The following is a 20833-nucleotide window of genomic DNA, read 5'->3' on the forward strand; positions in this document are numbered from 1 at the left end:
AAGCCAGGGAAGGGAATGTAGATTAGTTATGATGGTAATAAACCATAAAGAAAAATGTATGTAGTTCTTCTGTTCAGTGATAATGGATTGTAGTTTACCAGAAAGATCTTTTTTGCAGTGTTCACTATGATAAAGTGTTATTTCATTTAGAATTTGAGGTGGACATGGATTTTTATAGGTGACAAAAAACAAGGTATGCCAGGACAGTTTTTTCAGGTTGTTTTTTTTTTTTTTTTAACTCACATTTAGTAGATATTTTGAAAGTAAGATTTCTCCATTTACTTGTGCATTTCAATCACATTACATTAAATGAATCTTCTTTTTACTTTTAGATGAAATTAAATGATAACAATATCAGGGCAAGAAATTGTAATTCACAGTGAATGCAATGTCTGCAGCTTATCTGTTGTGAAGCTTGAAAGTATTTTTTAGTCTTATGCCCTTTCTTTTTAAGATTGCTAATAAAATGATTATGGGACCGCTCCCTGTCACAGAATTTGGGGTGGTAAACAGCTCTTGGAGCCTTCAGGCAAAGTATAGTAGCACTTAAAGGTTAAGTATTGTATTGATGGAAAATATTTTGGCTTTACTCTTAATTAGTTTGTTTTTTTTCTTGAGCTTTTGTGGGAGGGCCTTTCTGTCTTTGAGGATTTTCTTTCTACCACTATTGGTCACCATTGCTGTAATTGTACACACCATTTCTAACTGCATTTTAGCAGCTTCACATGTCTGCACGAAGGAGAGTCATGACTGAGGCAGTCAAACAGGTCTTTCTGATTACGCTCTTAAAAAAATCTGAAGGTATTTTACTGCTCTGGTGCCCGTGACTGCAGGGATGTGCACCTTTTTAAGATATTTTTCACTGCCAGCTCATCTGTTCTTTACTCTGTGATTGTAGTTTAATTCCAATTGTTACTATTTTTGAAGGTTTTTATCCACAGTAGTTGAACTGTTCTCATTTGATTCATTGGAGAGAAAGTGCACATATAAGGGATTTTCATCACCCACCTCTCTGTGTAAAAGAGCAGGATGTGGTAATAGAGCTTCAGAATTTCGAAAAAGGTACTTCAGCTATCTGCCAAAAGAATGAGACGAAGCAAGTGATATTTGCTAGGTAATTCTCAAATTTATTAGTGAATAAACATTCATTCTTTGATTTTTTTTTTTTTTAAATTTTATCTAAAGTTAAATACATTGGCCCAATCATTCATTTTATCATTCCTGCTTATATTGTTCAAAGATACAATGTGACAATGAGCTCTAGTATCCTGATCTGTGAGATACACGGTGGTATGTTTTATTTTGCAGGTTTTTTGTTTTGCAAACATTGATCTGACATTAATGTATTGCTTTTTAAATATTCTTAATTTGGTCATGAATAAGGAGAATATATATTTTAAGGCAAGTGCAATATTACAAAGTTGCCATTTATTACAAAAAATCTTAAACAGGGGAGGAGGCAAGGCACACCCTTGATGGAGTCACATGTTTAGACTGCATAGGTTTGGCTTAATGTCAAGTATGTGAGAACTAACTATTGCTGCACAAATGCAAGGAGAGAAGGGCATATAGCTATGATATTCTATATCCCATTGCACCATCCTCTAGATGCTTTGAGTTATCTTTTTCCAAGTCCGGAAAATCAACATCTGTGCATGGACATCAAGCTGATTCCATGTGTAGTGATCTGGTCAGAATCTACATTTGCTCGTCCTGGATCAAACACTCCAATCCAGTATCCTGGTATTTGGACTGTGTATTTTTTGACTGTGATGTTAGTGATGCTCTTTTTAAAATGTGTAACCACAGCTGCATTTTAACAAGTCTGAGGCTCTGTCCCTGCCTTCAGTGTGGCATTAAATAACCGGATATTTTTGAATAACTTTTTTATTTCAACATTTCTTGTCTAATCTCGTTCACGTCTGTGTTTTGCCAGTTTGAGGCCTTTTAATCACCATATTGACTTTACACATAGTAATGCTTCTGGCAGTGCCTCCTCCATAGCAGGCCTGAACACCAAGTTTAGGATTTCCTCAAAGTGCTCTTTCCGCTTTTCGATGATATCCTCAGTTTGAGGTCAACCTTTTCCCACCATTGGTTAGAGTGACCTGGGTAATGACCTACCTACCCTTCCAGAGTGATCAAATCATTTGTTGGAGCTACTTCAAATCTGCCCAAAGTGGTTCTCTAAGACCTTGCTAAACTTCTGGCACAACCTTTATTTCTGATACTGCTATACATGCTGATAATCCTGAGTCAGATCCCAAGACCTTTCTGCTAACATAGCACTGAAGGCCTCTTTGTTCAACTTAATGACTTCCCTTTAGCTGGTGCCTACCAACAAGTTGTATGAGTGCCGTCATGATAGGGACCAACAACATTTTGACCACAGCTGCCTCCGCTTCTTAGGTCTTGAGTTGGTCTTTTCAAACTCCATGTCCATGATCTATACAAGAGAGGTCTTTCTAGAGGTTTAGAGTGCAACTCCTCCCAAACAGATGTATCTGCTACTGATTCTCGGCATAGTCTCATTACCCATTTTGGCCTTTTAGGTCTTCTCAGAAGACACTCCTGTGTAAACTAGCTCACCACAAAGTGGTGATCATTTGACCTTATGACTGAAAATAGGGTGTGATTAAAAGGAAAAGCCTGCCTAAAGAAATATCATTGTCTAATTGATAATTAAAAGTATTTTACAAATACAAGTACTAAAAAGCCCACATTTTTCATACTTTTTATAACATCTGAATACAGCAAAGTTTGTTTAGATAAGAACAGCATATCATGCATTGCTTACATTCATTATTAAATCATGTTCAACAAACTCGGTTACAAATGGACAGAAAAATCTACTAAAGAAATGCTGTAAACACTGCACATATCAAAGCATTTAGCCGTGAAATTCCTAACAATGTAGCTGTTTAAAGAAAATTAGAAAATAATATAACAAATGTTAGGGAAAGTGATACATGAACCTAGGGACATCTTTATGACCCTCACAGGATAAGACAAAATTGACAAAAAAGGGAAGACTTAACAAACTATTGTTTAATATTGTTGCTCTATTATGGAGATAAGATTGCCCATTCTGGGGTCAGCTATCAGATTAGCCTAAATATTAGATATACAGTAGGTCATTCTGTATGACCTTGCTAAAGTCCTAGCACTGTATTTGTTTCCGCTACTGTTTTTCCTGCTAATAATGTGGTAAAGTGTGTGGTTTAAATACATTGGATTCTTTTATTATTCTTTGGGATAGATTCCAAAGCTTTGTGTGTGCAGGAAAATTGCATACAATGAAGTGTCGTAGCATCCCTTAAATTGCATCTAAAGTGCAGCAAACTTGGGCACCCCCCTTGCCCATTGACGTATAGTGTATACAGTATATGCATAACAGCTTCAAATACACGTTTATGTCAATCGCTCCAATGTAATGTGCCTGTGAACAGTAAATGTATTTTGCAAAGACCCAATGGTCCATACAATTGGTAAACCAGAGTGGCACACATACTGCAGCACCTTGTATAAACCTGTCAGATTAAAGTGATTTTTTTTAAAAAAATCAGTTTATCAGGAGATGTCTACATGAGAATATACATTGTTGTATGTAAGATGTAATCATAATACAGTAGAGGGGTGCCTTGTTTTTTCTTTCACTGCAGTTGGGTGAGTTACAGCATGGCATGCAAGTGTAACGCATGTCTCAATCTTTAATGTGCCCCTGTGTGGAGCAGTGAGTGTGAGAGAGCAAGAATTTAAGAGGTATACATTGCCTTCTTTCTTGTGCCACTGCACGCTACAGTGAGTGACACAGAGCAGGAGTATTAGGAGGACCTTCTTGCACCATATAAAAAATAATTTGTCACAGCACGGTGAACGGTGTTCATGAAAAGTTTTGTTAGTTTGCTTCACTTTAGAAATCAAAGGTAGAATGTCCTGTTTTGCTCTCCATCCAGCCATTCATACATTCCCACTTAACCGAAGCAGTGGAAAACTAGAAAGGGAGAATGCACATGCAGTTTAACCCTATAGTACTACATTTTGGATTTGTTTCTTTCATTAACTCTTTTGCTATCAGGTTTTACATAAGAAAAAAAAAACATGCTACTAGTATTAAGAGGAGTTTCACATTGCAGTTCAGATTTCCTAATTGTTACTTCTGTCACTAAATAGTACACATGGCTTTTTTCTGTTTTCATTTATTAATTTGGAATTCAGTTCAGTCCTTTCTTATATGGGTTATCATTTACAGCCTATGCTGTTTGGTAAAATCAGTGTTTTACGACTTCCTTATCTATCTAGGTCATATTTTTTAGAATTCTAATTTACAAACACATATGCTGGTTTTCAACAATGTGAGTTTTTTGTCCTTTAAATAGATTTTTCACTATTTGGCAAAAAGTTATATATTAAGACATATGTTTGCATATCTATGTGAACATTAAAATTCCTCAGACTACTTTATCATAGTTTATATGAGATTGTAGATTGCTATATTCTGTCATAATTAAGTATACACCAGGAGATCTGTAAATTACACCTGTATGTGTTTTATTTTGTTTTAATATCGAATATTGGTATTTCAGAAAATGTACAATCACCTAGATCAGTGCTTCTCAAACTCTGTTTTCAATCTGCATTTTCAAGTGCCCTGGTTATTTAATGCACAACTTACTGCACTGTTGAGCACAATAGTGGGATTGACACTGAAGTAGTTGCAGCTTTATGGCATTCAGTGTTGCTTGCCTTAGGTGTCTGATCTGCTTGTCAGTTGTCATTATTAGCATTCAATTAAGGGAGAAACCTACATAAAGAAGTTATTAGGAAAACAAAAAGAGGGTTAAGCATGTAAAAATACATCCATCCATTATCCAACCCTCTATACCCTAAACATGGGTCTACTGGAGCCAAACCCAGCCAACACCGGGCGCAAGGCAGGAAGCAAACCCTGGGCAGGGCACCAGCCCACCGCAGTGTAAAAATACAAACATTTCTAAATTATTTTATACATGTAAAAATTGCATTGCTGTGCTTTTCTGAATGCAAAATAAAAAAGAGGAAAAAATAACTAGAGAGTTATTTTTTAAATAAAAAGAGGTAAAATGACTCCTTGATTGTGAAACTCTTTGGAACAAAAACCTCTGACCTTGATTGTTTGGAAGTGTTTTGCAGCTCATAAAAATACAAATGTATGATTTGCAGAAGAAGATACAACTTCTCTGGCACAGAGTTAATTTCCCTAAATAAAGAAAATCTTACTTTGCACTTTGGTTATGCTGGTTAATGACAATATAGTTTCAAATGAGTAGGTGTTAATAGCAGGCATCATTTTAAACCATATGTTCTACAGCAACTGTTCTTCTGATTACATGTGATTAATTTGTTGTTCAAGTTGTAGTGCATATAAATATTAAGTTCCAATTTAATGCACTAGACCACTGCAAAGAAACATAAACTGTTACGTCATTTAGAAAGAAAAATGTTCTGGTTCCATCTAGCAGGGTAATCAAAATTTGTCTCAGTATTGATCCAGCGGGGCATGTTAAAACCAAAATGAGTAATTGTGTGTAGGTGGTATGAGCACCCCATTTATTCTGTGGCTCTATATATTCACAGTTCCAGACTAGAATCAAGATAAATATTCATATATTTTTTGTAGGAAAGGACAGTGAGGCATTTAGACATCTAGTTAAGAAAGCGTTTCACTTTGGTTCCTCTTGCAGGAAAAGGTATTTTATGGTCATTCTTTCATTCCTTCTCCATTTGGTCAATTTAAATTGTCAAGTGATAGGAATGCTGCTGTAAAAATTGGCACCATCCTTCGGATAAAATCTAAAACTGATGCCCAACTGACTGTCTGTGGTAATAAAAGATGCTTGGGCACAGTAGGGTTTTTCCTGATGTCCTTGCTAGATTGCCCACCATTGCCTAAATCATTCCCTGTCCCTTATTAGCAAAGTATCTCCCTCACTCCTTCACCACCTAATAGCTAATGTGTGGTGAACATAATGATACTAGAATGGCTGGATGCAACACATTGTGGTGGTTGAAGTGGTCCCTCACTGTCTATGTAAAGCTCTTTGAGTAGGGTAGAAAAGTGCTATATAGATGTAAGTATTACTAATATAACCTCACCAGTTACACTATGGGTTATTAGGCTATGAAGTGAGTGTTCTATTAGCTGATGCCACTTCCCCAACTTTTGATTTGGTCACACCCTTTTGTTTGTTTCCTGTAATGAGCTGCACTACAGTAATCCCTCCTCGATATAAGGGCTTAAAATATATAAAAATAACCATACAAACATATGGATTCTACTTTGCGGATTTTCACCTATCGTGGGGAGGGGGGGGTCTGGAACGCAACCCCCGCGATAGGTGAAAATCCGCAAAGTAGAAACCATATGTTTGTATGGTTATTTTTATATATTTTAAGCCCTTATAAACTCTCCCACACTGTTTATAAGTGTTCCCTGCATAGTTATACAGCATAAACCCTTTGTATTCTCTTAGATATTAGGTAAGATTCATTGAAATTATGTATGTAAACACACTGTTTATATACAGTAAAACCTAAATATTATTTTAAAGATATCGAGTGTCTCCGATATCACATATGTTACAGCCATTACAATAGAGAGGCCACCAGCAATAAATACGTGCAATGCAAGATAAATTGTATACAGTAAATGTGTGTACAGTGACACTAAACGTATGTACATGTACTAAGTACTGTAAGTAGAAATTAATTATAGTTACTCACCAACAATGACACGACGACTTGTCCAATAGCGATGAGTTCAGTTTTACTGCACAACAAAGGAGAGCGTTACAGCTCTTCTAAAGGAGCCTCTTCAGGCAATTGTATATCACCGCCGCTGTTCTTCTTCCGGCAGACTTCAATCCAAATCCCTAAAGCAGATTCCATCCAGACTACTGCCTTATTACATCCACTTACAACTCATTTTGCACCCTGGTTAAAAGGACACTGCGGCCGTAGATCTTATATTCCTTTCCTACTTTTTAAATAAAAAGAATCATAGCCTCATTGAAGCAGTAGTAGGAGCAGATCGTTTTTGAAGCCATAATGAAGGGCTTGATTATGCACAAAGATAAACACAAAAGAGCACAAAAGTTAACTCTTTACACAGCGAAACACGTTGATGCTAAATGAGCGAGACGAGACTTCCTGGTTAACATCGCATTCAGCACACAGGAACTTAAATGCGTGCTCTGATTGGTTAGCTTCTCAGTCAGGAGAACTTAACTGTGTGCTCTGATTGGTTAGCTTCTCAGCCATCCGCCAATAGCGTCCTTTGTATGACATCAACTGGGCAAACCAACTGAGGAAGCATGTACAGAAAGTAAAAAGACACATTGTCCGCAGAACCCGCGAAGCAGCGAAAAATCTGCGTCATATATTTAGTTATGCTTACATATAAAATCCATGATAGAGTGAAGCCGCGAAAGTCGAAGCCCAATATAGTGAGGGATTACTGTATAGTGAAATCACTTATTTTCCTCTTCACAGACAATATTCACAATATACCTAAAACAAATTAGAACAGGAACTCTGGAGGTTAACAAATTTCATTGAAGAAACTAATTTTATATAAGCTGACAGGTTCCTCACGGATCACAAATTGCAGAGCCTCCTGTTAATTTCAGCAGTGAATTGAAACAGTTTGAACTTGAGGACCTGAGGTACTTTTCTTCTCCAATTGGTTTTCTGTTGGGATAGTGGTGTATGACAGATGTCTGTAAATGGGTGGGGTTTTTGGTATCTGACATTATATTTTTTAACTGTTTCCTGAGATGGACTGAAGCCATATCTAGGGTTGGTTTATGTCTTGCACATGATACTGACATAAATATGTCTGCCCTGAAACTTAAATTGGATTAATTGAATTGGAACATGTTTTTTAAATGCTTCCTAAAAATGGTCCTATTCTAATGTAGTATGGCATTATTAGATTATTTAAATTTTTTTCAGTTTTAATTATACTATCTCATTATAAAATTCTGCACTATGGATCTAACTTATGTCATCTTTTTTGATTGATTTGCAGAATGTATGAAAACATGTCAACAATGGTTTGTGGGAAGGAAGACAGAATGGAGAAGTTGTCTCAGGATGAAATCATCTCCAAGACAAAGCAAGTGATTCAAGGTCTTGAAGCTCTGAAGAATGAGCATAACTCTATCCTGCAGAGCCTGCTGGAGACTCTAAAGTGTCTAAAGAAGGATGAGGAGACCAGCCTTGTTGAGGAGAAATCCAACATGATTCGCAAATCTCTTGAAATGCTGGAGCTGGGGTTAAGCGAGGCACAGGTGAGAATGGGTGATGTGTATCGTTTTCATGGGTTCAAAGAACTGTAAATGGTTAAGACACATGAGGGCCTGAACTGAAGCTTGTCAGAATGAGGGCACAATACAAGTAAATGTGGAAAATACCATACTGTTAAGTTGAGTGGCATAAATACAAATTCTTTTTGTCTCTCAGATACAGTGTTGTATGTTAAAGCAATATTTTAATAAGTGAAAGAATGAAAGTCTCCTATTTAGCATTATTGTAAAGTGTTTAGTTTTAGCAAATTAAAAGCTTTGATTAATACATTGTTATTGCCCATTTTCCTTATAAATCAGTTTTTTCTGCTCTTTGTATATGTTACATTCATTAATAAAAATGCAGCAGCAATGATTTTATGCTCAATCCTGATCTCCTTTTTCTTTGACAGAAAATTAGCCAATTCTGAATCCACGTTCTGATTTGACGGCTGCTACAGTATCTGCACTTGTCACGAGGGTGATTTGGAATAGTATAGCAGTGATAATTTAGTGTTTTTCTCCGTGATAAAAACATTGAGAGCTGTGTGCATTTCCTAAAAGAGAGATCTGTAAACTGAACTTTTCCATCCATTTTCTTGCTTACTTAGTCCAATTCATGTTTATTGGGTGCCATTGCTTATTTCAGCAGCATCAGGCACAATATAGGGCTTCGGAAAAACATCAAAGTGCATTTTGTTTACATTTGTTGCATTGTACAAAAACAGCATTTATTATTTTAGCCTGCTTTGTTTTTATGCTGCTGTTTGCAGCAAGTGACAGTGGTACATTGAGATCGTTTTGAAATGAGCAAGGAGATGGAAGGAGCGCATGACACATCATATCTTCCTACGTTAATCTCCTAAAGACACTGTACCAAAGTAACAAGAACATTCAGGCTCCCTGAAACATTATGATGACTATGATTCAGAAATCTAGATTTAAACTGCACAGAGCAAATAAATGATGATTTAATAAACAGTAACATTTCATTTTACACAGTGTGGGCACTGTTCTAGTCTTGTGACGATCCATTAATTGTTAACTTAATTCAGATTTAAAAATGTTTCATAAAACAGTGCTGTATCGCTCTGCATTTTAAGGGTAAGGTAATGTACAACTTTCAATCTTTTCCACAGATGAGAGCCTGGCAAGCTTGAATTATTTGCCTTTTGAAATCAACAACATATTGATCACTTGTATGCCAAATGCCAATAATGTGTCTAGAGACAAAGAAAACAGTTGATGTCAAAATCTAGCAGATCTGCATCAGAACTGGTTAGATGTAGTCGACTATCTCCACTGTATTCCTCATCCCCAACCAAGAAGTACATGTTTATTCTAAAATTTGTTTTACTGCTAAAACTACATTTATGTAAATTTTATATTTAAAACAAATGCAGTGGAAAAATAACAAGCTTTATAGTCATGTTTTAAATAAGCAGAATTCACTTGGCATGATTATTTTATACAGAAATGTACAGACTATTATCTTAATCAGATGTGTTTGACAAAATGACATCAATTCATTAAACTTCAGCATTTATGTTTACATTTGTAGGTCATTACTGACCAAAGTGAATATAGCATGCTCCCCAGCACTGTGTTTACACTGCAAGATGAAAAATACAATTCCGTTTTTTTTCCTTTTAGCCATATTTGTTTATTTACACTTAAGTTTGCATGCAACTATATATGATCCCTACATTCAGGTGTTATTTGCATGTTCAAAAGAATGATACCTGAACCCGCGAGATTATATGCACACACGTAGTGTAACATGAAATGGTACAGTGCTGTGAAAAATGATTTTCATCTCTAAAATTTTCATTGTTGCCCATTTTACAGCGACTCTTGTCTAGAACATACTACGAACAAGGTGTAATTTTTTTCATGGACTCCTTAAGAGCTCTAGAACAACATCTTAGACCTTGCACATCTCTGTCACCTTAGTTAAGGTCACTGTTTATAACACCAACATCATGAAGATATTGGGCAAAAATTAATCCATGGTTAAGTAGCAGAAATTAATGTTCACAATGCTTGCTTCAATTTTTCCAAATTGCACCAAGTTGATCACCCTTGCTTTTGGAACAAAGTCCTTTTGACAGTTGAGTCAAAAGTGAATCTTACTCTACCCAAGACTGCTTTGTCCCAAAAGGTTAACAATAGGAACCTCTTTGCAGTTGTTAAGCAACTGTGGGGGTGTTTATGTGTTTTTGGGAGAGCTTGCTGCATGAAGAATTTGCAACTTACCCTCTTTAATGGAATCATGAATTCTGCTCTTATTCACAGGTTATTTTTTCAGCTATCTGTCCATGAGATGAAGTTGAAACTCTGTCAAATAATAGTAATGCAAATCAAAAAGAAGGTGTTGATCAGAAGTGTTAAAGAAAAATTCTTTTTGAGGATGAGGCAATCTTAGTCACAGCTGAGATCTACAACCATTTGGTGCATTGTCGAAGAATGACAGTTGATTGATGCTCAAAATCCCACAAATTTCACTGAGATTAAATAGCTCTTCAAGGAGGTGTGAGCAGAGATTATCCCACAGTTATGTGAGAAATTGATCAGTTACTACAAGAAGTAACATTTTAAAGCCTTGCAGTTAATGTTTATTCACTTTAAGGAGGCAAACAGCTTTTTCACACAGAGCATTGGATAGTAAATAATAAAACGAGTTATATATTCAATCAAGGTTACTTTTATCTAATATCAGGTTTTGGTTGAGCTTCTAAAGTGCATATGGAAAAAATGTTCAGTACTGCAGAAATGCCTGTTGTAATGTAATATTCTCAAAACAGTTAATGTATTTCACTGTACATTAACAAAGCTGATAATACAGGTGTAAGAGAGGGCATTTCTCATGCCCTTAAGCATTTAATTTTTCATTGGCATTGTGGATATGACAGCATGAATAAAATGATGACCTGGATAAAAATAAATATTAGCAAACATTTTAAATGTGGTTGGGACAAATTCTTTTGTTCAGGTAATCACTGGGGATGTGCTTTGAAGGGAGCACTGCCTGAGACAAGAGATAATGTGGTGGTGCCTAAATGAAGAAAACCACCTCAAAAAGAGACAGTGCCATAGTTTGTAGCATGATTAATTGAACCAACTGAGTTGTCCTTTAAATCATCTGGTTGTAATGATTGCTTTCCCTGCACTGTGTTGAATGCAAACCTGAGTTTATGTACTGTTTATTTTGCTGTTTTGTGAGTTGAGGAAAGAAATATGTTGAAGATAAAAATTCTTTTCATTGTGATGCTGTTATGAAGGGAAAAAAAGGGACGGCAACAGCAACAAAGAAGATTGTATGTAAGACCTTTATATGTTCAGTATTGTGTCATTATGATGGGGAACATGCAATGCTTATATTGCCCGTATGAGAAATGGATGAAAAAGGCACCAAGAATAAATTTGCATGTCAACATTTAAGTTTGATGATTTGCTTCACCGCATTGAACCATTCATCAAACTTTGAAGTACACAGGTTTATCCTGTTTAAATGGCATTATGTTTTGCCATCACATATTGATAGCAAAAACATTGCTGATGTCACATACCAAGACTTGAACACCCACACCACCCATATTTTTGCTGGTATTGCAACTCACACACACACACACGCGTCACTTTAATTTCTGATGATATGCTCAGAAGACATTTCAAAAGAATGCTGGAAATGCATCACAGACATAATATGTGTGCATCCATTTTGTGATCATGAAGTATAAACTGGCCCTAAGTTGGTAGTTCTTTTTTACTGCACATGGGATGCAGAGCTGAGTTCACATCCAAGAAGCCTACTAGGGATGTGCTTTGAAGGGAGCACTGACTGAGCCAAGAGATGAAACTATAGAAAAGTTTTTCTTGCACTCAAGCTTTTTATTTCTTATTGACAATACATATGTGATTGCTTTTATTTGTTTTTATTAATCTTAACAGTTGAATATAATATCTTTTTAAACCATGTCTCACATCCAACCCATTAATTTTTGCCTATACAGAGGCAACTCTCCCAAAAGTGAAATTAAATGTCAGATCCTTCCAGTTCCATCATTGTTCTGTTTAGACACTGTTTGTTTGAGAATGATTTGGAAAAAACATTTCATCTTCCACTGTCCAATCTGCATCTTCATATAGATTGCATTCTGAGAATTACAAAAAATTAATTCAGTGTATACATTTTTGTGTAAATAGCAAATAATGAAAATCTGATCTTTATTCGATATGCAAAAAAATCTAAATAAAGTTTGATGAAATTGGTGGTATCACATCCAAATAGTAGAGCCCCTGATTGTGTTATGGTTGAAGGTCATAGTTATAAGTAAAGCAATTGTAGTAAATGTTAAATGCTTTCTAACACAGGTGATGATGGCTCTTTCTGGTCATCTGAGTGTTGTGGAGTCTGAAAAGCAAAAGCTGCGAGCCCAGGTTCGTAGGTTATGTCAAGAAAACCAGTGGCTTCGAGATGAGTTGGCTAACACTCAGCAGAAACTACAGAAGAGCGAACAATGTGTTGCACAGCTGGAAGAGGAAAAGAAGCACTTGGAGTTCATGAACCAGCTCAAGAAATATGATGATGATATCTCTCCATCGGTGAGTGCCACTTGCAAGAGTTTAACCTTAGAATGTAGAATATATGGTTTGTGCTCCATCAGTTTTCAGGTGCTTACATTTTAAGAAAATGACAATAACTTTTTTTCCATTTTCCCCCCAAAGATTTCAAGAAGCGCCCATTAAATGTCCTAGCTCACAATACTTTAAACAAAAATATAACGACATTGTCGTCTTGATTTCTTTTTCTTATTATTGTTTGGGCAGTACTTATTCTTTTTTTGTGCACGATGTAGTTACATTTGGACCAGATTGAATTCAAAGTGAAGGTACTTGCTCTACCATTTGAAGTGATGACAGAGATCAGTGCATATGAGGAAGAAATATAAGTGAATTAAAAAAAATGGAAGAAAGTGGGATTGCACAAAGTGAAAAATAGTGCTTTGGAAAAATACAACTAACAAAAGTGTGACAAATTAAAAATCTCTTTTTGCTTGCTTTTGATGTAACTGAAATACAGATTACAGTTTACTGGTCTTAACGATACTATGGAATTAATGAAAATCACTGCTTGTTCCATAGGAATTATGGAACAACATTTAAGAGTCCTGATTATGGGGCTCTTAAATTTAATGTTATTTGCAGGGTTTCATCCCAACTAATTTATTCTTTTATTTGAGCTCGTACTTTAATTAAGCAAGCTGTCACTTTCTATATATTTTTATATAATTCCAGAATTTATAAACATGGTTTGGATAACATTTCCTAAGTAAAGCAAGCATGTATGCATGTTAATAAATAATAATGTAGTTGTTCATTCATTCTAATTTTCTGGTTACTTAAGTCATTGTTTACTTATAAGCACACAAGTAGGTAACACTGCCTTTTGTCATTCAGTGTCATTTTACCATGTGGCTTCAGTTAAAAGGGCCAACTCCACAGAAAACAATTGAGTTAAAAGGAAAATCACAAAATATGCAGATCCTGGTGCTCCCAGAACTAATCTTGAGAACTACTATTATTCAGGATTTTTTGGAGACTGTACTTGTTTTTGTGTTTCTGTTAATCTTTATGAGAGAGGTTTGCTTGTAACTGGAATTGGTAGCAAACAAAGTTTGAAAGGTTATATCTAAATTGAACCACATTAGTTCTTAAACAATATGTGTTTCACATTCCAAACTGAACTTGTTTAGTTATCATGCATAGCAGGATATTTTGCATTTGAAAGGCATGGATTTGTCACAGGTATTGAGCATGTCCTGAACAACTCTTTATACTAGACTATTCTAATGAACATTGTAAGGCCATCTGTGTAATAACTAAAACTGGATCATGTTGCAGGACAATTATATTAAACATATGTATGAGGAAGCCTAGATCTGCATAGCTGAGAGAGAAAGGATTCAAGTCTTTGGAATGGCCAGTTCAAAGACCAGACCTCAGCCATATTGAGATGCTGCAGTGTTACCCTATGAGAGCTGTGTATAAATGAACACAATCAAACACTGTTTTTCTGAGAAATGGCCAGAATTCCTGTAATGTAATGTAAAACACAGATGAACTGATGTACATGTAGAACGTGACTTTTCCATATACTGTATTGTAGTTTTTCTCCATGTTGGTTTATTTTTTGTTGAAGCATGAGTTGTTTGTCACTTGAGGTTTTATTTAATAAATTGTATGACTTAGTGAGAATTAGATGATTGTTAGTTGCATTCTGATATGTACAAACCATATGATTAAAAGAGCACATGGTTTGTTTTCAAGAGACAGCACACTATAATAAATTTTTAGTGGCATATTTATAGACATACTAAAACTAGTACAGCTGAATATTTTGTTATCCCAATTTAATAATAAAAATGTAATCTTATTTTTGACATTAGGAAATGCATGCCAGACCATGTCTAGTTTCATTAGTTAGAAACAGTATTTTCCTAAAGTGATCTTTGTAAATATCATGAGCTTTTGTTGTTTTGTGAAATTCCTCCATCGTTTATCTTATGCTTATCAGGATAGCACTTTTTGCATGAAATCCTTTTGGACTGCCCTGGGTGATCCTATTTCCCAAAGAGGGGTGTTGTTTTGAAGTTCCTTAACTTTGATTCATGTATTAAAATGCACAAGAGTGAATTTATCAATATGGCAATGGAAAGGTTCTGCTTCTGCTCTTAAAAGGCCTTTGCTGACTAGGGGATAACGATGACCTTTCAGTGAGATAAATAATGTATGACTTGGCAGTATTCTTAGAAAAAAAATGCAGGAACAGGATTTTGTGCATTGGGATATGCTGCTGACGGCACACTACATCTGTTGCAGGATGATAAAGATTCAGACTCGTCCAAAGAAGCCCTGGATGACCTTTTCCCCAATGATGATGATGATCAAGGACAAGGAAGTAAATTGATTTTTTTATTTTTAATGTTTTGCTTCTGAAAATATGAATCGGTTTGACATTACAGATTGTTTTTATTAATATTTTGAAACAGATTTCAAAATGTGACACAAAGAATATGGTAACACCTGAAACAAAAATAAAGTGACAGTAAAAAGAGACATCTGTAATAGCCTCTGATAAATAATAAATGTGGAATTAAATGCGTGTGCTGTTCTTGATAGGTGTCCAAAAGTCATTACTGTTGTTTTATATGATAAACTATGATAAGATAATAATCTTGCTATGTTTAGATGGAGAAAAAATTTTATTATTTTTCAATTTTTCCATATTTAAAGTTTTTTTTTTTTTTTTTATGCCTCACTGCTAATACATTTAATAAGTCCTTTGACCTACTAAGCTTTTCATCATTTGTACACTTTTTTTTTGTTTTTTGTTTTGCTGTACCATATTATTGTAGTTGTTAATTATGATCAAAATGTAGATTTTATTTTTATACTACTGACAGCTTAGCACAGGATTAGTTTATCAGCACATAGAGTAGCCTTTTCCTCTCTCTCACCTGCCTTTTCATTTTAATTGCAGTTCAGCAACACAACAGCGCTGCTGCAGCTGCAGCACAGCAGGGTGGCTATGAGATTCCTGCGCGATTACGAACCTTGCACAACCTTGTCATACAGTATGCCTCGCAGGGTCGATATGAAGTGGCTGTCCCACTGTGCAAACAAGCGCTGGAAGACTTGGAGAAAACTTCGGGGCATAATCACCCAGACGTTGCTACAATGCTCAATATTCTTGCTCTTGTTTACAGGTCAGTACATTAGTCTTCAACAAAATAGCTGGAGGTATCAGAAGAACTAACTGAATGCAAATAAAATGTAAATTTAGCTTGAAAATAAATGCTAGGGAGATTTCAGCTTAATGGGGCGGCACGGTGGAGCAGTGGTAGCGCTGCTGGGAGACCCATGTTCGCTTCCTGGGTCCTCCCTGCGTGGAGTTTTCATGTTCTCCCCGTGTCTGTGTGAGCTTCCTCCGGTTTCCTCCCACAGACATGCAGGTTAGGTGCATTGACGATTTTAAATTGTCCTTGGTGTGTGCGTGTGTGTGTGCGTGTGCGCCCTGCGGTGGGCTGATGCCCAGCCCAGGGTTTGTTTTCTGCCTTGCGCCCTGTGTTGGCTGGGATTGGCTCCAGCAGACCCCCGTGACCCTGTAGTTAGGATATAATGGGTTGGATAATGAATGGATGGATTGCAGCTTAATGAGATGTATTAGGTAAAATAGTTTCAAACTGATTATTTAATCTATTATATTTAGTGCATTTTATAAGGTTCTGTTTGGTATTTAGATACTGAAATGTTCAACATATTTACTTTGGGAACATTTAAACAGAGCTGGTTAGACAGCTTAATTTATGAAAGAATACAAGGATTTTCTTTCTCTTATAATGTAAACAAGACTCTTTTCCATTACCTTGAAAATAAAGTATTAAAGACCCTTCAACCATAGAAAACTTAATTAAAATTAACTGAATTAATTTTATTCTTTTCAATTAAAAGTTTAATTATTGTGCTGCAACTTGTCATATTTGTTCTATTGACAATTTTACAACTACTGGGTATCAGGGTATTCCTGGTTTAAGGAAAACTTAACTCCCCGGCCCGTTTATTTTTTTCTAGTTCCTTGTCCAAATCATGGCCACAAGTCTTGTTGCAATTTAAATGATATACAGTGCAACATAGAACTGGATTTGTATGACTTTACAGTGGGTGCTGTACAGTAGGCCAATGATTGGCTGCAAATTACCTTTATTTTGAAAGTTCTAAATATCTTATATACTATTGTTTTATTTATTTAGGGACCAGAATAAATACAAAGAAGCAGCGAATCTGCTAAATGATGCTTTGGCCATTCGAGAGAAAACTCTTGGGAAAGATCATCCAGCGGTGAGTTGACAGCACTTCACCCATATTGTTGACCTTTGTCTGTGCCTTTCTTATGCCATTATTATTGACTGTCGTGTTAAACCCATACAGGCCTGCTTTCCAAACTGGGTTTCATCCTGGTTTCTAAGGTACAGAGGTGAATATTTGCAGAGTTTTAACAATGATTAGAAAACCACATATTTAGCCACACACAAAGATGCTAGTTTACTTTAAATCAGTGTCGACTTTGCCTGCTGCTGCAATGCTTCACTTCTCATGCAAGCAAATGGGTTGATTTGATTATGATTTGGTGTAGTGATGTGTCACGCCAATCCTCCACTGTATTCAATTTAAACTGTTGCATTTCAATTTGCACTGTTTGAATTTATATTGCATGTTATGATTTTGCTCTTTACACTCATCTAGATAATCATTTCTGTTTCAATTTAATTTATTTTAATTGATCAAGTTTGGTTTTTTGTTTAGAATTAATTTCTTAAAATAGCTTTTATGTATGTCATAGGTAGCTGCTACCTTAAATAACCTTGCAGTGCTCTATGGGAAAAGAGGGAAATATAAAGAAGCTGAACCACTTTGCAAACGGGCTTTGGAAATTCGCGAGAAGGTGAGTGAATACCAGGGAGACGGGCAAAATGCTTAAATCTGGATATTTGCAATATTGCTTATCATATTTGTTTCAGAGATTTTGCATTCAATATTTAACTTTCCATAACCTTTTGCTTCATTTTTTGCTTGATGTTCGACTGTTTATTGTTAACAAATAAAAAAACCCTAACAATTTTCATCATATGCTCAAAATAATTTTTTATAAAGAAAAATATTACTTTTTTGTAACATGTAAAATTGTCTTTTTAGTGCGAGGCTGTTTTTGACTGATGGTACTGGTCCAATCAGCCTGACAGTCTTTTAGGTTTACCCTTGGGGGTATATGTGCATGTGCAAACTCAGCTTTTCAGTATAGTGATGAGAAACAAAATGTACAAAACATCCACTACCATTTGTTTTTTTTAAAGGTTGCCACAAAAAAAAAAAAATAATGCAGGTCAATATCAGGAATGCACTAAGCACAAGATATTCTAGTAACCTGAATGGGGCTGAGATTTTGGAACACCTAAGGCATTAGGTCTGGTGACATTTTTTCATACTTTAAAACAATGTGTATAAAAATATAAATCGGGTATTACAAACGTTGCATCATTCAGATGTTCGAGATAAACATGAACGTTTCTCTCCTACGTTTGATGTCTGTTCCGACATGGTTGCTTCTTATGTGTGTGCTGACCCAGTTAAACTGCACAATTTCTCAAAATGAATTGCACTTGTATTCATTGAGTAAATTCTTGACAGAACAAACCAAAATTTAAATGATTTTTCTGATTTTAGCAAAAAAAAGTTCCCTTCCAAATGAGACATGACGGCAGTCTCCCCTCCTAATTGAATGCTCCCATATCATCTTAGCATTTATTTTAACTGTAGAGTCTTGCAGGAAAAAAAACATATAAATTGCTTTGTCATTAGTAATGACAAGTGTTTTGAATAACTGAAGACCCTAAGAAAAATGTTTGCATTTAAAAACAAATAAGTATGCACTGTTGAAGCATGAACATTTTTATGACAGTCTGTTGTGGAATCTAACAACTATGTTTGCATCTACTTTGTTTTTAAGTATGTTTCTATCCAACAATCTATCTGCCAATAATTATACCTTAGAGAGTACATTTCAAATTGAATTATTGTATTGGGGAAAATGAGATTACTAAACAGTGGAATTTTTTTTTCTTTATAAATTGGGCATTATATTAGAAAGGATTGAAAAACCAAGCTTGTAAAGTAGTTGGTTAATGTCACATAAATAAAGCATAATGGTATATTATACCTCATTAAATTAGGTCCTATCACCTGCAGGCTAGGCAGGAAGACTAGTTTTACCTGTATGTAAAGAAACAAATACATTAACATGTTTTGCTGTATTTAAAATGGAGCAGAACTAGAGCATCAAAATGTAATAATAAGCCAAAAGATGACAATTTAATATGATGTAAACATAAATCCATGTCAATGACTTTTGTAAGTTTAAAAAAAATAAAACCTGCACTCCTGTGAAAATACAGGATGAAGTTTAAGAAAATGTTTTTAGAGTCCTCTCTACACAATATGTTTCAAGCACGAATCATTTTCCCACACAGTAAGGAAAATGTGCATTTTGGCAATGATATCCCATCTTTCTCTACTCATAGAATTATTTTGTATATAGTAGCATGTGTGAAAGATGAAATCGGTTATATAAAGAGCAGTGCACATATTTACTGTCAATGGCTAGGAAATAACTTCCATCAGTATTTCAGTAAAATTTGAATATTCCACAAACTTGCAGGTTTTATTTGTTTGTTTGCTTATAGAAGCATTTTTTTTCAGTTTTGACTACAACAGCAAAAAGAGTTTCTTCTCTTTTTATTGTTTAATCATTGCTTTCTCTTCTGGAATTGACAGCCTTTTCTTTTTTTAGGTCCTGGGGAAGGATCATCCTGATGTTGCTAAGCAGCTGAATAACTTGGCATTGCTCTGCCAGAATCAGGGGAAATATGAAGAGGTTGAATACTACTATCAGCGGGCACTGGAGATCTACCAGACAAAGCTGGGACCAGATGATCCAAATGTTGCAAAGACAAAAAATAATTTGGTAAGAGAGTTAGATGTCACTGACTAAGAATTAGAAGTGGGTCCCCCTTTTTTTCCTCTTTCTTTTTTGTTACATTTACAGGCTAAAGCAGTACTATAAGGCATCAACATTTTTCCACTTAGCTTTAGCCAGAGTTTTAAATTTTTCATTGGAGAAGAAGTTAGTTTAAACCCAGTACTAAGGCACACTTTACTTCCTGTGTGTGAAATTGACTTATTAAAAGAAACATTTATTTGTAAAGCAGTATAATACGAAATCTTCTCTTTTAAAAAATAAATGTGAAATTTAGGGTAGTTGGCAATATGAATTTCCCACACTGTACACTGCTCTTCACAGCATCATAGATTGTTTCCTGAATAAAACCCCCAAGGATTGTATTTCATTTGAATTACACTGTGAACTCTTATAGTGATTTTTAAAATTGTTAGATATGTGTTTATAAACAGGAAACCACAGGCTTGGTAGGATTAAACAGATTAGGAAGTTACTGTGTATATTTTACTCTGCTGTTAGTCATGTGCCATTGTCATGTTGAGTTCTGCATTTCTTGCAACTCACAGATTACTGTCACCATTGTTCCCTAACTGTTGTAATTCTGCTGGTACTAAATGTTTTTTTTTTGTTTTGTTTTTGGTTTTAAACCTTATTGGGTATATATTTGTCTCTGGTATGCATTAAATACTTCTTGGTTACATTTAAAGACATTGTATCAATGTTATTCCAAATGATAAAGAAAATGATTGATAGTTGCAAAAAAATATTTTTGTCATATTTCTATGACCCCACAGTATCAGGTTTCCCTTTAATATAAGCTAAGTGTCTTGTTTTAGAGCAAGAGATAAAAATTGTTAATATTGTTTGTTTCAGTTGTATTTGACAATAGGCTCCGGTGCGTTTATGCAGAGCTACTGTAGTACCAGAACACCAA

At 35.3% G+C, this 20833-nt stretch overlaps 1 protein-coding gene across 3 annotated transcripts in view; it reads left to right on the forward strand.

Moving 5' to 3' along the window:
- The window catches only part of klc1a (kinesin light chain 1a), a 90248-nt gene that overhangs the window by 19641 nt on the left and 49774 nt on the right, over window positions 1-20833 (forward strand). For all 3 annotated transcript variants that reach the window (XM_039741785.1, XM_039741786.1, XM_039741787.1), the window contains exons 2-8: window positions 8069-8330; window positions 12699-12929; window positions 15207-15285; window positions 15868-16093; window positions 17138-17225; window positions 17728-17829; window positions 19732-19905. In XM_039741785.1, the coding sequence (XP_039597719.1) occupies window positions 8070-8330; window positions 12699-12929; window positions 15207-15285; window positions 15868-16093; window positions 17138-17225; window positions 17728-17829; window positions 19732-19905 (1161 nt within the window). In that variant the 5' untranslated portion in view covers window position 8069. The remainder of the gene's footprint in view (window positions 1-8068; window positions 8331-12698; window positions 12930-15206; window positions 15286-15867; window positions 16094-17137; window positions 17226-17727; window positions 17830-19731; window positions 19906-20833) is intronic.

The sequence above is a fragment of the Polypterus senegalus genome, chromosome 18 (assembly GCF_016835505.1).
Source record: "Polypterus senegalus isolate Bchr_013 chromosome 18, ASM1683550v1, whole genome shotgun sequence".
NCBI classification, from domain to species: Eukaryota; Metazoa; Chordata; class Cladistia; order Polypteriformes; family Polypteridae; genus Polypterus; species Polypterus senegalus.